This window comes from Lemur catta, chromosome X, assembly GCF_020740605.2.
Source record: "Lemur catta isolate mLemCat1 chromosome X, mLemCat1.pri, whole genome shotgun sequence".
Lineage (NCBI taxonomy): Eukaryota > Metazoa > Chordata > Mammalia > Primates > Lemuridae > Lemur > Lemur catta.
This window is the reverse complement of record NC_059155.1, coordinates 32,286,073-32,303,135: the sequence shown is the minus strand read 5'-3', so window position 1 is coordinate 32,303,135 and position 17,063 is coordinate 32,286,073. Positions and strand designations below refer to the sequence as shown.

Here is a 17,063-nt window from a genome sequence, read left to right as displayed (position 1 = left end):
CAGGCTTTTGTTTCATTTGTCATGTGTCTTTAGACTTTTTAAAAAATTCTAACAGCTTTACTGAGATGTAATTCACATACTGTCCAATTCATCCATTTAAAGTGTACAATTCAGTGAATGGGTTATGGTATGTTAAAAAATTGTTCAACCAAATTCCAGAACGTTTTAATCACCCCCAAAGGAGACCCCCTACCCATTAAGCAGTCACTCCCCATTTTCCCCTCCTCCTAGCCCCTGGCAGCCACTAGTCTACTTTCTGTCTCTGTGGATATTTCATATAAATGAAATGTTCTGGATATTTCATATAAATGAAATCATACACTACGTGGCATTTTGTGTCTGGCTTCTTTTACTTAGCATAATGTTTTCAAGGCCCATCATGCTGTAGAGTACTACGTTCCTTTTAATGGTGAGGCAGTATTCCACTGTGTGGATGTACCACATTTTCTTTATCCATTCATCTGCTGATGGACACTTGGATTGTTTCCACCTTTTGGCTATTGTGAATAGTGCTGCTATGAACCTTCCTGTACAAGGATTTGTTTAAACACCTGTTCTCAATTATTTTGGGTACATACTGAGACATGGGAGTATCAGTTTATATGATAACTCTAAGATTTTGAGGAACTGTCAGACCGTTTGCCACAGTTGTACTATCTTGCGTTCCTACCCACAATGTATGAGGCTCCCAATTTCTCCAGGTTTTTTTGTCTGTTTTATTATAGTTTTCCTGGTGGGTGTGAAGTGGTCATCGGATTGTGCTTTTGATTTGCATTTCCCCTATCAGGCTATTTAAAAATTTTTTTTCTGGAGATCATTTGCCTAACAACCTTAACCCTCTAGAACTTGGTCCTGCATATATCTTAATGAGAAAGGGCCCCAAAGCAGTAAGAGCAGTTATAGAACTTCTGCAGGAAAGTCTTTCATCTTGTCCCTGAGGCTCCTCATTCAGTAACTAACTTTTATTCAGCATTCATGATTGGCTATTAGGTTTTCCAGAAGCAAACTGGAAAATTCACGTGGCAGATATCGTGGCAGTAAGAGAAGTGATGGAAGTGACAATGAACAGTCTGCAACTGAAGGAAGACAGCTATAATACTTCCCAATACATTAATGACCCCAAGTCTTTAATCAGGCCAAGTTTTGTTAATATTTTTTAAGAAGGCAAAGCTACATATAATACATGTTAGAAAAACTTTCACAAAGAATGACTCAGAGAACAACATGTTTTGTTCTTGAATAGATAAGTTTGCCTGAATTTTCTAGATACTTAATTTCTCAATTGTATCTGAAAAATCAGGTGATATTGAATTTCATCTTGAATATGGAAAATACAAATAGAAAATTCAGATTTTGTAAAGTTATTGAGAATATTGTTCAGAAATTTAAGTGAAATTTTTTTCAAGAACTTTAATTCTACCTTTTGTCGAAGTTAACAATTAGCTGATTTTTCTAATTCTCCGAGCTTACTTTTGCTTTAGTGTACTTTTTGTTTGTTTCTTTTTTGTGTGTTCGTGGCATAATGCCAGCAAATTTAGCTTTCATGTATCTTTTCAACTGAGTTGCTCAAAATTGTTGCTGGTTGACACTGAGTTAAACTGCAAACCTTAAAGCTGTATGGTATTTAATGTACCACTGAACAATGCTTTCCGTCTCATTTATTTGTATATGCTGAAACCTTCTTCTGAGTTGTTCCAGTTTCCTTTCATAGAGACTAAGAGAGCCTACACAGAAAAAATCCAGTATATTTTCAAAGGATTTATTTCTTTATCTGAAGCACATTTTACATTTCCATCCTCCACCCTGCCTCATATGAGGTTGTTGCCCAGTCTTGTACTACAACAGTAAATCTAAGCAGTTGCTTCCTTTAACTGTGCACAGTTTTACACTGGGAAGTGCCCTTCTTATTGACAATAGCTGACTGTACTATGTTGCACTGTCAGTATCTAGATGCTTCCTGTTTTGAATAGGATATGGTTATTTCTTTTCCAAATCTAGAGTTTGAAACGGAAGCATTGTATTATTTTAGCTAATGTTATTTATTTTTTTCTTGCAGGTTCTGAAAATTGCCTTTTCTGAAAACTCTGCTGCTTGGATTCTCCTCTAGAGCTGTCTCTTTATAAACCTCTCTCCCTGCCCATACCGTTCCCCACCCTCTCCCTCCCCAGACCTGGTGTGCTTGTAGTTCACTGTCAGCAACTTGTCCGTTTCTTTTTTTCTGTGATTCTCGGTTTTCTTAGTCATTTTCCCTCCCCTTGATTTTGCATCAAAAAAATTTTTGGGGTTCTAATATCCTTCCTAATCTTATTTTTTAAAGCTAAGAAATAGGGAGAAAAACCTTTCTCCCCCGCCCCCTGATCTGAGACCATTCCACAAATTGAAGGGCAGCCAGCAGCATATGCTTTTTGCAAGAATAATTGAAAACATCAACTGGAGAGCACAGAGTTCTTTTGAAAGTCTGCCAGTTATTGGAAGTAAAATCAGCAAAGGAACACAATAAAACATTCAATATTTTAACCTTTACAGTTGCCTTCTTAGGAGTTGGTCTCTAATCTGATTTTTACTTATTCCGATACAATTTTTATTTTATGATTGGCTTTTTGCTTGACTAGACCAGATTTGACTTAAATGAAGACCTAAATACTAACAAATAGACATTTCACCAAAGCAAGCTGTTACCTCTTCACATTTAGCTTGAATTCATTTTTAAGCCTTTAGCAATCGGCAGTAATATTGTCCTAAAGAGGGTGTACTTGATTTTAATTTTGCTTTCAATATGACGGCTGTCAATGTTGCCCTGATTCGCGATACCAAGTGGCTGACTTTAGAAGTCTGTAGAGAATTTCAGAGAGGAACTTGCTCTCGAGCTGATGCAGATTGCAAGTTTGCCCATCCACCAAGAGTTTGCCATGTGGAAAATGGTCGTGTGGTGGCCTGTTTTGATTCTCTAAAGGTGAGTGCTATCTGAATGCACATAATTGAAATGTGTTGATTTCTGTGTTTTTGGAAATATGATGTGCTTTGAAATGAGTAACATTAATGATAGCATGAAAGCGGTAAATTTTGCTTGTTTTTCTTAAGACAGAATGTCCTCAAAACAGGATGTCTTAAAGACAGTAGCTCTTAAGACTTTGTGTTTGTAAAACTAAGTCAAGTCTAAAGCTCACTCCACCAAAGCCCACTTATCAACACAGATAACACTTAAAAAATAAAAGTTCAGGAATTTTTCTAGGGGTCGGGGATTTTGCAGGCTTTGCTATAGTTTACTTTTTTTGTATATGATTTAGATTTAAACTACAGTGATCATAATCCTCATATAACCCAGAGGAGCCATGTACTGAATTATAGCTTATTATCCACACTATCAAAAGGCACTTGAAAGGGATGAGTCAGCTTTCAGAGGATAAATCAAGTCAGATTGAGAGAGTAAAAGGTGAAAATTTCACCATCCAGAGGGAAGATGATGGCATTTTGAAGCTTCTTAGAGTATATCTTCAACCTTTAACTTAAACATATTGCTACAAAACTAAGTTCACTTAATTTTCGTCCTAAATAGCTGATAGACCAATTTCGGATTTATGAGTACATTTTGTAAGGAAAATCCTGTTGTCAGGGTCATCAAACCTGAATATTATGTACTAGAGTATAAACAAAATACGAGGGCAGATGAGGTATTATGTAGAATAGGACATATATGATTGCAGAACAAGAAAATGCAGTGATTTTTATGTTTTATTCATCGTTATCCTTAAATTAAAAATAAAGATATACAAATTAAATCATAGAAGCAAAAAATGATAATGCATTTCTGATTTAATTAGTAAGATTTGCTATAATGCATTTGAGATTCTTTTTGAAAATATGTCAAAATGAATTAAGCTTTTCAATTTCTTGATAGTTGTTTTACCCTCATCATGACCAATTTCACCTCATTAACATTTTTATTTATGGCCGCACTGGCTAATGGAGATGTATTCCTTGATGTGATAGTTTCTTCAGGAAACACTGTCTTGAGTGATGTACAGGTTGAGTATCCCTTATCTGAAATGCTTGGGACCGAAAGTGTTTTGGACTTTGGATTTTTCAGGATTTGGGAACGTGTATATATGTAATGGTGGGACCCCAGTTTAAACATGACATTCATTTGTTTTATATACACCTTTTACACATAGCCTAAAGGTAATTTTATACAATATTTTAATAATTTTGTGCATGAAACAAAGTTGTGTACATTGAACCATCAGAAAGCAAGTTGTCACTATCTCAGCCACCCATGTGACATCATGTTGGCACTCAAAAAGTTTTGGATTTTGAAGTATTTCAGATTTCGGATGTTAAGATTAGGGATGCTCAATTTGTACCACTTAAGGAGTTACTGTTACTTATTTCGTGGTTACTAGTTTTTGTTGCAGACCATTCCAGTTCAAGAATGGAAACTTATTATTGTAAAGTTAAAGGTAATTCATACCATTGAATATCTCTAAGCTGCTTTTATTTGCAGCAGATATTACCACTAACAGGCTTATTTTGTTTTCTTCATTTTGGTATCATTCAAACTTCATTAACAGTTTTTTGTGTGTGTATTATTTAAATCTGCTGCTAAAGGACTGGGCAATGCCTTGAAATGGAAAAGAGCACTGAGCTAGTCAGGGGAAAAAAGGAAGCATCTTTCATCTAGTCCACAAAGAGGGTCAGGAATTGCACTAGGCACTTTGCATATGTTGTTTCAGGAGATCTGGGGTACAGTCCCAGCCTCACTACTGTATCTGACCTCAGGTGGCATCTCACAAACCTTGAGTTACTTCATCTCTAATAGATGGAACTTAAGATGGAACTTCTCTTCTTAACTTCCATGATTACTGTGGAGATTCCAATGAGATAACACAAATGAAAAACCACGTGTCACTATAAAAGTGAACTGAGACTGGGTGCAGTGGCTCATGCCTGTAATCCTAACACTTGGGGAGGATTGCTTGAGGCCAGTAGTTCAAGACCAGCCTAAGCAACATAGCAAGACCCTCGTCTCTAAAAAAAATTTTAAAAATTAGGTGGGCGTGGGGGCATGCACCCAAAGTCCCAGCTACTTGGGAGGCTGAGGCAGGAGGATCACTTAAACCCAGGAGTTTGAGGTTGCTGTGAACTATGTTGATGCCACTGCACTCTAGCCTAAGGGACAGAGTGAGACCCTGTCTGAAAAAAAAAAAAGATGACTTAAGTGAAAGGTTATCTTTTTCTTATTAACTAAATGTTTGTTGTAGGAGTTCTTCAAAAAGGTTCTATTTAGTTAGGGTTTAATATTTAAAACTACAAACTCATGTTCCGAATGGACATGCCCAAATCCAGTTGCCACAAGTGTGATATTAGTTCTTAAAGCTAAATATCACTGTTTTTATGGTTTACTCTGTGATGTAGAGTTCCTTGCAGGCTTTGTAAATTCTGTCTTTCCAGGCATCCTAGAATGTGGAAGATGTGTGACCTTTTTAATCATTGATACACTTCAGGTCAGTGCTGCCATTTAAAGGCAAATGAGTGCCATAAACTAAACCTTTTGAAGAAGATAATATGGAAGGTGCTTGTTTACAAAATGCATACTGCACTACCACTTTAAAGCTTGGGAAATATTTAATTCAGAGACAAACTAGATAATGGGCAATGAATATTAATAAACCACTTAATTATTCAAACAAGCTGTTTACTCACTGTATCCAGTGTTTTTAAAATAATTTTTGCAATATGTTAATATTTTGATGACCAGTCACACAGGATAAAAATGATTTACATAATCCTTACATTCTCAAATTTTAATGAAAACCTTAATATTTCAAACATACAAAACTTTTTAAACAATTATTTAACTTGCCAGTTAGATAGCACATTCTTCAGAGTTCCATGTCTGCATGAAGGGTTTGTAGTTCTCTTTTGTATTATTTTATCCATGATATGTATGAAAGCTACATTAAGTTGAAGGTAATTGACCTAAGTGGATTGTACTGCTATCATACCTATAATATACAAATAACATACCTCAGTGATTACTGCAGCATTTGCTATCCCTCTTGAGTTTGTATAATTGAAACACCATTGAAATTCATCCGTGTACTGTTTCTTCTTTCACGAATGGTTAAAAAACTAAAGCAATCACATGATGAGTTTGGGGCTGCGGCTTTTGCTTTTTGGTTTTTAAAAAAACTTTTGTAGGATTCTTTTAGCACTAGATACTCTATCAGATGATGATTCTTTGCCTTCCTAATAGGTACAGTAGATACAATGTCCTATAATAACCTCATAATAGGGGAATGTTATGAAAATAAGGACAAGCTGGATGGCTGATTGTGTATTGTGCTGAAGTACTGTGCCCATCACTCCATGAATGTTGACTGTTCCGTGATGAAGGTTGCACCATATTCAGAGAGGAATCTAGAGAGTGCAGCCCATAGATTAATTTCCAGCTAAACAGAAGAGTCTTCTGTTTTGTTGGCATGCAGCTGTTTTTGACTCAATTGCCGTGTCTGCTTGGCACAATTTGTTTCAAAAGTTCTCTTCAAAATACTGCTTAATCCATTCTATGCTAATTTCTTGATATTACTGTTTGCCATTAGGTTGGTATTTTAGTGAATGCTCCTTGGATTTAACAAAGGGTCATCATTTTAAAAACTAAATTAATGTTTGTGATTGTTTTCATAAACAAATTATTCTACTTTAGCAATATCGTGATGTCTTGAACCTTCTCTTACATACTTGAAGTAATATGGTATCAGCCACTTGTTATCCAGGAAGAATATAAATGTTGTCATTATTTCATTGACAGATCAACACCCATCACATCTGCCCACTTCATTCACCACTTTGGATACTTTTGTAGCAAGAATTTCCTGGTAAAGGCCATAGCAGCAGATACAGTCAGAGAATAGTTATGCCAACCCATACACATTCTTAAAAAATGGGAACTGGGTGAGGAATGAACATAAAACAATCACATACTATGTCTTCAGACATCACATATCATCGCAAGAATAGTAATATTTTGACAAGGGAAACCTGTTGTATAAGCATATGGGTGTGAATTAATCAGGTCAAATTTGGCCCGAGTTACCAGTATATTATGTGCTGACACCACTAGTCACAGCAATTTTCACTAGTTTAAAATTTGCCTATTTTGGACAGAATATTTACTCATCCCTGTTTGCTAAGGGAAAGTTTACCAGAAGGTAGACTCCTAGCAACATAATCTCAAGGGTTACAGGATTATGCAAGATTTAGCACCATTTGTAAGCTCCATCAGAGAGGTCTGCCTGCACTATAAAGACACCTAGGTAGCCCCTGTCATCCTCAGCATCAAGGAAAATAACATTTTATTTGAGGATCTCTATCTTCCTTGATACTGACCTTAAAAGGGAAGAATCCTTGACTGGTAAAAGTTAATGCTATTTTGGACATTACAAATACCTCTTTTGAAAGAAAAATGGAATCATAATTAGCACTCACACAACTATAATTTATAGCTCAGCCTCATCTTTTAATGAGGCTTTTAAACTTTTTATTTTGAAGTAATTGCAGACTTACAGAAAAGTTAAAAAGATAGTATAGGGAGTTCCTGTATACTCTTTACCCGGATTCTCCTAATGTCAACAACTTACATACCATACATAGCACAGTTATCAAAACCAGGAAACTATCACTGGTACAAGACTCTTAACTAGAGACTTTATTGAAAGGGCACCAGTTTTCTCCCTAATGTCCTTTTTTCTGTCCCAGGATCCAATCCAGGATCCCACATGACATTTATTCCTCACGTCTCCTTAGTCCCTTCCAATCTGTGACAGTTTCTCAGTTTTTCCTTGTCTTCAGTGACCATGGCACTCTGGATAAGTACTGCTCAGTTATTCTGTAAATGCTTCTTACTTTGGGTTTGTCAAATGTTTTCTCACAATTACACTGAGATCATGTGTTTTGGGCAAGAAAACCAGAGAAATGATGTACATCATATCTGAAGGTCTGTGATGTTGATATATCTTATCATTTACTATGTTAACCTTAATCACCTGGTTAAGGTGGTGTATGCTGGGTTTCTCTGCTGTAAAATGACCAGGTTTTTTTTTTTTTTGTAAAAATTGATAAATATCTTTCACATTTAATCATCGTCCCCTAAAATATGCCATTGATCATAAGGGACATTCCAATATCCTAGATATTACAGGTGAACAAGTTTCCATCTTAGACGTGATGGGCAATGCACTTCTATAATTACGGTTAATCAAGAAGGAGAGCGAGGTGAAATGGACCAAGAGCATGATAGAGAAAACAGCAGGAACAGGCCACAGGAAAGACAGAACACCGCAGAGTGGGGAGCCCTGGAAGATGAATGACATGTGTGTTCCTGTCACATGCTCCTGCAGGGTGGCCTCTGTGCTAGAGTTGGTGCCCTTGGCCGCCTCTCACGTACAAGCCTCCTGCATTGAGAAACAAATTTTTGCTTCTATTTTTACAATAGATAACATTTCTGGCTGATTTGAAAGCTATGCATCTTTATGAAAGGAAAGGAAAATGCAAAAGAAGTTTTAAAAAAGCATACACAGTTTAAGAAAACATATTCTACACTTTGTAAAAATTATTGTTCAGAGGATTAACACATAGAGAAATGACTTCCCACTAAAAATAAATTAGTTATTTGATTTATAAGCTACTAAAAATAAAACATGATTTATACCCTCCAAAACAAACCTCATTTTACTTGCTGCCTTCTCCAGACCTCCCTCTCCCACTCACTCACTCCCCTACTCCCCTTTGCTGCACCTGCAGAGCCACCCTCCCCTTCATTATCCTTCCTATCAACTTCCTGTTCTTTCTAGGTCACAAAAAAAAAATCCAGATACTGCCTGATCTCCTCCCATTCACAGCCGTTTAGAAAATGCTGTAGTCATTATGGCTATTTTTCTGACCAGACAGTAAAAAAAAATATATTCTTTCTAGAAAACTGGAATGTAGAGACAAAGGTGTTTTTACAAACCAAACTAGTAATTCCATTACTCATAGAAACTCTTCACATGTCATTGTATATCCTTTCAAAATTTCTTTTACTTACAGCCGTTTCTTAAAATAGAAGTTTTATTTGTTCCCATGGAATTCTAAATGCTTTCCATACTTATGATGGAATAATATTTTAGAAACACACTTTAAAAGATACAATTTTTCAAATAATATGCAGCTATCAGAAATTATGTTTATGAGGACTATGCAAAAGAAATTTTGAAAACTCTATCATCTTTTGACTGCCTACTATATTCCGGAAATTTTATGTATGCCAACTCTAATCCTTACGACAACCCTGTGTAGGCTTTAGCATTAGATGGACCAGGTTTCACCAGCTGTGTGGTCTTGGGTAAGTGCCCAAACTCCCTGTCCCTAAGTTTCCTCACCTGTGAAAAAAAGGATCCTGCCAACACCTATCTCTGGAGTTACTGAACTTTCAAATGAAATGATCAATGTAAGGCTCTTGGAACAGAGCCTGGCACATCATAAGCACTCAGTAAATCTATTACCACCAAATAAATTCTGGATACCCTGAAAATTTAAATGTAAAGAATAAAATTAAGCCATGACAATAATAGAAGAAAATTCAGATGAACATTTTTATAATCCTGGGGTAGCGAAGACCCTTCTAAGCATGATTTCGAAGGCAGAAACAATAAACGAAAAGATTATTAGAAGTGATCACACAATAAAAATCACTTCTAAATGGCAGAAAACATCGCAAAGTTAGAAGACAAGCAATAATTTGAAGAAAAATGTATGATATATTTGACAGACAAAAGACTATTATTTTAATATATAAAGAACTGAACAAATAAAAAAACACAAAACTTGAAGGTATTTTCCTAGAAAAACAGGCAAAGGATGTAAACAGCAAAGCAAGACAGTATGATGTGGCCAATTCACCCCTGGGGACATTGATGAGCCCTGCTGACAATGTCACAGCTGCCCCAGTGAAAAGGTATGATCCCTGGCCCTCCTCTCCTGCTAACCTCCAGGCTACAGGACTTTCACTTTCTACTTTATTCCTTTCTGCATTGTTTAATTTTCTTTTGCAGATATGTTACTTGTAATCAGAAAAAAAGAAACAGTTAGGGTCCACCTCTTAAAGGGAAACCAAAATCATCTTTCTAAAAGAAATTTTATTATAGTCATTATGATATTTGTATATTCAAATCCTGAGAGAAAAATTAATAATTCAGTTGGGTATTTCCCCTTATAGTCTAGAGCTAAAAGTAAGGACTCTTATTGTGCTCCAAATATGTTCATTCTTCCACCCAGTGTCTGTCTATATCCAATTACTGAGCCTCGATTGTGTGCCAGGCACAGTGCCAGGCCTCAGGCCCCAGCAGTGAACTAGAAGCAGTCCCTGCCCCCACGGTGCAGACATTCTCTTTGGGGGATGTGGGAGGGGCAGGTGAATATCCAGGTTAAGGATATATTTCCACGTGTGAAGATATCTGAGGCTGGGAAAGGGGGTGGAGAATGGCAGGGGCTGCTGTTTTAGATACAGTGCCCAGGGAGCCTCCCAGGAGCTGATCTTTGAGGACAGGCATGCAGGAGGTGAGGAGGCACATGCTGAAAACCTCCAAGAACACTCTGGGCAAAGAAAACAGCCACAGCAAAGGCCCTGAAGCAGGAGGGGGCCTGGCATGTATGAAGAACTTCAAGGTCAACAGCACAGTTAGACGAGAGGGATGAGGAAGAAGGACAGTGGGAGATGAAGTTGGGGAGGTTTGCTTTGCTCAAGATCAAAATTGATAATGTGAACCCTGTTTCATTGTTGGGATCCTGAGTTTCCATTGCCACAGCCAGTTGGTAGTAAGGTGTACATGGTGATAGGAACCGATCTGACCTCTGACCTTGAGACTAGAACTAGGCTTCCCAGGGTGGAGACATTTTATACATGCTCCTGTAGTTTGCTGCTAGAGAGAGTCTTTGTGTCCTCTGTGGCCTCAGATAAGGAAGAACATTGGAAGTCTGTGTTGGGCTTCGCTTGACTCCACTGATGTGAATCTCTTTCCTGCTGCTTTTGCTCTGTGTCCTTTGTTGTAATAAGTTTGCTATCCTTAGCTGTGAACATAAGTTGCTATTGAGTCTATGAGTTCTTCTGGTCAATTACCAAGCAAAGCTTTTCCATACATTATTATTTTTCATGCATTATTTACTTGATGATTTTTTTTAAACTTTTTTCCTGCTTTTTATGATAGAGTTGTTCCTTTCTTTTCTGCTTTTTTTAAGTTTAATTTTTGAATGGGTAATATATTTTCATGATTCAAAAATTTTAAAAAAGCAGTCATCAATTGATGACAAAATATGGTACATACATACACTGGAATATTACTCATCAGTTAAAAGGAACAAAGTACTGATATAAGCTACAATATGGATGGACATTGAAAACATTATGCTAGGTGAAAGAATCCAGACACAAAAGGTCACATATTGTGTGATTCCATTTATATGAAACATCTAAAGTTGGCAAATCTATAGAGGCAGACAGCAGATTAGTGATTGCCAGAGGCTTGTGGGGGCTGATGGGAGTAGGTGGGTGAGGGGATAGTGGGAAGTGACTGCCAATGGGTACAAGATTTCATTTGGGGGAGATAAAAATGTTCTGGAATTAAGATAGTGGCAGTAGTTGCACAACTTTGTATAAATATACTAAAGCCCACTGATGTGTATGCTTTCAAAGAGTAAACTTTCTGAAATGTGAATTGTATCTCAATAAAAAAGTAAAAAAATTAAGTATAAAAGAGTATGCAGTGAAGTTTCCCCCACATCTCTTTTTCCCAGTTGACCTCCCTACTGTTATTTTTAGTTTTCCCTCTCCCGTAGATATTTTATATATTTATTAATATATACAAACAAATATGTCTATAACTATTCTCTCTTTTTTACACAAATAGCATAGTGTTCTTCTTGACATTTTTTAGCTAAACATATTAGAAGTAAAAATATGGGAAAAGCTACATCATGCTGACACTTTGCAAAAGAAACCTAGAAGTGCCATATTTATGTAAAGATAAAAAGAATTGCACACAAATACTGTCTCTAGTTAGTAAATCTGTTCCTCACAGGCATATGCAAGTACTTTATGTGGATACTAGGGGTGAACAAATACATGAATAGAGAGTAGAAAACGAGAGGCTGTTTTCTTACCATCTAAGAGAAAAGTTAAAAATAAAGAAAAAGGGAAGGTTAGGATGAATTCTGTGGTGTGGATTAGAAAGGAGTCATAATTATGTCTACAGATAGACATACAGAAATTAATATTGATGTGTGTTTATGCATGGGTTAGTATGCATGCTTTTATTTGCTAGCTCTGTCTTGGGAGGAACTAGAGGCAATGACACCCCAATAGCAATGAGCACAGCTAGCACCCACATCTTAGCATGTAATTCCTTTCTCCAATAAAGGAACCAGGGCAGGGAAAATTCAAGATGAGGCTGTAATGTCTTTTGGTGCCCCAAAGTAAGAAAGCACTAGAAAAGGGGTGAGGCATGACAAAAGGGCACAGGAGCCAATATGAAGGTGCTCCCAATGGCTGAAATTGGAACAACTTGAGCAACGAACTAAATAATAATAATATTGAATTATAACCCATAGAATAAAACAGATGTTTGTGAGTCCATACTTATATAAAAAATTGAATAAATGAATAAGTGTAGAACAAATGAAGGAAACATAAAATCACCATTAGGCAAACACCGTGGTAGCAATGGTTGCAGGCAAGATCCACTGATGGATGCTGAAATCGGAGGATAGAAGTTGGAGGGGAAACATGATATTTGCATAGTCTCAAAGCATCTCTCCCAGGATATCTATCAGTTAAAAACAGAAAAATAGTCACTTTACAGCGGAGAAACCCAGCAGACACCACCTTAACCAGGTGATCAAGGCTCACATAATGAGTGATAAGATATATTAACATTGCATACCCTCAGATATGATGCACATCATTTCTGTGGTTTTCTTGCCCAAAACACATGATCTCAGTCGAATTGTGAGAAAACATTTAACAAATCCAAAGGAGAGGCATTTACAGAATAACTGACCGGTACTCATCCAAAGTGTCATGGTCATGAAAGACAAGAAAGGACTGAGACACTGTCACAGATTACAGGGAACTAAAGAGACATGACAAGTAAATGTCATGTGGGATCCTGGAGTGGATCCTGGAACAAAAAAAAGGACATGAGGAGGAAAATTTGTGACATTCAAATAAGATCTCTCTAGTTATGAGTCCTATGCCAGTGTTAATTTCCTGGTTTTGGTAATTGTGTTATGGTTATACTACATAAGTTTTTAATAGTAGGGGAATCTGAGTGAAAGGTATACTGCGACTCCAGGTATTATTTTTGCCATTTTTCTGTTAAGTTCAAAATTATTTCAAAATAAAATATTTTTATTTATTTATTTTTTTAAAGTTGGCTTTTTTAATCTTACATTTCTCTCCCGTCCTTTGAGGCTCAGAAATACAATGGGGTATTGTTTCTTTTCAGTTTTCCTTCTTTTTTTAAAAAAAATAACTTTGGGTATGATAATGATAAAATTCTGGAATCCATGCAGTGGCTGATCCCAGGACTGACCTCGAAAAGCTGGATAACTCAGATAACTATTAACAAATAGTTAAGAAAGCACTCATGCCTATAACAGCATTCCACAAACCTAGGAAATAAAAATGTTGGCTGTAGAAGGAAGACTAATCAGTTCAAAATTTTACCATTTACAGATTGTAAACTGGAGAGCCAATGAGGGAGAGTTACTTGCCCAAGGTCACATATGCAGTTATCAAAAGAGCCTGATGACTCCAGTGTTCTCCCAAGCATTTCATTCTTTTTTCCTATGGAGAAGAGGGAAATGGAGAAAATATCAATTGGGCTGTTGTTTTACTAAACCAAAAAATATCCAGCTCTTATCATGGTCATGCTGTCGTCCCACATGAGACTGGGATGCATTGTCTATGAAGTTCTGTGGTACTCCTTTACTTTTTGTACTTAAAAGTGGGACACAGAGAAGCCAACTTTTCCTTTCCTAATCCTTCTCTCTTTTATTGTTTCATGATAATTTATTTAGATTAAGAGTTTAAATTAAGGTTCATATTTAGTTCATTGACAGTCATTTGGACAATTTGTTTTGAAAAGGAGGAGGAAGAGAAACAGGGTGTTTTAAATTTTTGGACAAAGTTATCTAACTTTGTGAGACTAAGCTTTGCTTAATTGCTGAATGCCAGAATACTGAGCTGTCTGGGCTCCCTTGCCCACCCTTCCTTCCAAACACTGCACTATTGAGTTAACTAGCCAGAATTGGGAGTTACAACTGTGACTGTGGGACTGTGGATCACATGAATCTTCACTGCATAAAACTCTTTGATGTCTGATTCCGCCCTGGCCAGCTAGGGAGGGACCTGTCATAGATTGGCTGAAAATATTGCAGTAGCAATTCAGTCTTATCATGGGTCATATATATTTTTTGTAAAATAACTTGGAATCTAACCTGATTTATTTAAAATGTTGTTTTATGGGATCATAGTTCAAGATCATTTCTCTCTCCACTTTGCAGCCAAGTTGCAGTTGGGCATCTGGTTAGAAAGGATTCAGGATAGGGCCAGGGATGTATTCCCCAACCACAATTTGATGATACAGTTAAGACTGGTCGTTTGCCATAGGAACTTGATTAAGTAGGAGAAATTTGAGAACTGCCTATTATATGTCAACTCTTGTTTGGCGAAAAGTCTTACATGTTAGAGAAATATATACCTGATCCCACTTGGTCAGTAAATAATTCTTTACCTGAATTATTTCAGGCATAGTTTTATAAAATCATTACAAATATTGTCTTTTTTTCTCTATATCAGATTTTTGTGAAATGTGGATACAAGGTACTTCTGTGCATCTGGAAGCAGCACTTAGTTCTTCTGAGAACATGACATTGTTCGTAGAACATCGTTTACTTACTAGCAGCTCTTTTTGCCCTCACCAACTAGCTTTCTGCATGTACTATCCCTAAGTGACCCTGTTTTCCACTATCTCAGTGTGTCGCTTGATCCTTGACTTATGGGGTTATACATTCCAAAGGAATCTTAGCCTCCTGCTCTTTTGTCATTATCTCCAAATAACCTTTTCGCTTTCTTCTATGTTTCTTCCACCATATAATCAGTGTCCAGTTTTGTAATTTTGGGGGGTTTTTTGTTGCTGTCTAGTGCAGATTTACAGTCTTGATTGGGTTTTCAATGTTTTTATTTCTGGGCCTTCAATTCTCACCCTAGGGTCAAGTTTTACTGCTAGATGTAATTAGAAGTTTAATGCTTTTTGCCATCTTTCTTGATAATTGTTTTCTTAAAAGGCAGCAAATGATTCCATTTGTTTTTCAACCTTTTATTTTCGAAATGATGCCCACTGTTTGGACTTAACCATGTTATCTCTAAAGATAGAGTAAATAATTTTTCAGTATCTTGTTTATGATGAGTTTGCGTAATATTGCTCAGTGTCATGCCTAATCTGTTATGTAGTTAAGTAGGTATGGTTATAGGATCCATCTGTTCAAAAACAGTTTTCCACAATAACTTGGTCATAGGCATTTAAATGTATGCCTTGGATTAGATTTTTTTCTGTCATAAATAGGCTTTTTTCTCTATTGAAGCTCCAATTTTTATTTACCCACTGGAAATTGGTAGAAAGGAAATTAGCCTTTGCTTCTAGTAATATTCTTATGGGTAGATAGTGGACAGTGAAGGCAGTTTCCACACTGTGAAAACTCTCCATAAATATGAAAATGTGGGGTCTACAGTAATATAATATAACTGTGTTAAATATGAGAAGTTCCCTAAACCAAGACCTATCCTTTCTGTCATCCATGATTTGTTAGCTAACTATATGGTAGTAATGTTCTGATTTCTGTGTTTAGCGTGCAGAAATGCAAACATAAAACTTTTTCCCCTGTGACTTGAAACTCTTTAACCATCTTTTATATGCCTCTTAAATACAGTGAGTAGATAGCATTATAGTGTCAGTGATCTCTTAGTTCCAAATACATTTTTGGAGACCACGTTTTTCAAAATCACATTGTTTTAAGACCATGCTGTCACACTGTCTTGAAACTTGTTCCTCCTCCTATTTGTGAAAGGTAGTAACACTGAAGTAACAATTTGAGCATTTATAATATCTCCAGGAACTCTGTGATTTTGTTTTAAATATCTGACAAATACCTATCCCAAGAGTTGTTTTTCTGTTTTTAAGATTTATGCTTATCTAACATGCTCCACTTAAACGAACTTAAATTTTTTCCAGCTTTTATAAAAATATAATCTCTTGAGTGTCTGCAATTTCCTGGTTATTTCACTTTTTTATAAGCCAGGAAAAAATTCTATATAGAAACAAATTTAATCTTTTTCTTATTAATACATAATAATTGTACATATTCAATCTTAACTTCAGTGTAACTGAAAAATTTTAAAATCATGTCCCTCTTTATTCTGCCAGTGCCCCATGGGAGGAAGAATTTCACTTTGGAATATTGTCTTATTTTTCAAAGGAGCCTGAGAAGTAGCCTTGAAAAATGCCTCTTTCTTAGGTGAATCACAAATGTAGCCATTGAAATATATGGAATGAAACATGGTATCAGCAAGTGGCATAAACATAGAATGCCGCCTTATAATAACAGATCTAACAAGGGCTCCTTGTGTGGCCTTGAGCAAGTCATAGGAATCCTACTACCTCTGTTTCTCTTCATACAAGAGCAAGCAGCAGCACTTAATTTGTAGGACTATTGGTTGCGGTTTCCTACCAGGATTTTTATAAATGTCAGGGGTTGTTTAATGCTGAAAGCTCCTGTTAAATCCATTAAGAGTTCTATATACATTCAATTCCCCAAAGAAATGATTCATTCAACAAACATTTATTGAAATCTATTACTTGTTAAGCACTGGGCTCAGTACTGTGCAGAATACAAAGTTATGGAATATGTGGTTCCTGCCTGACCTCTTAGTATGAGGTTGCTTGTGTTTTGTGCCATAAACCAGGTAGAAACTA

At 36.4% G+C, this 17,063-nt stretch overlaps 1 protein-coding gene across 6 annotated transcripts in view; it reads left to right on the top strand.

Moving 5' to 3' along the window:
- MBNL3 (muscleblind like splicing regulator 3) overlaps nt 1-17,063 on the top strand; it is a 119,939-nt gene that overhangs the window by 37,289 nt on the left and 65,587 nt on the right. For all 6 annotated transcript variants that reach the window (XM_045538598.1, XM_045538602.1, XM_045538603.1 and 3 more), the window contains exon 2: nt 2,057-2,953. In XM_045538598.1, the coding sequence (XP_045394554.1) occupies nt 2,777-2,953 (177 nt within the window). In that variant the 5' untranslated portion in view covers nt 2,057-2,776. The remainder of the gene's footprint in view (nt 1-2,056; nt 2,954-17,063) is intronic.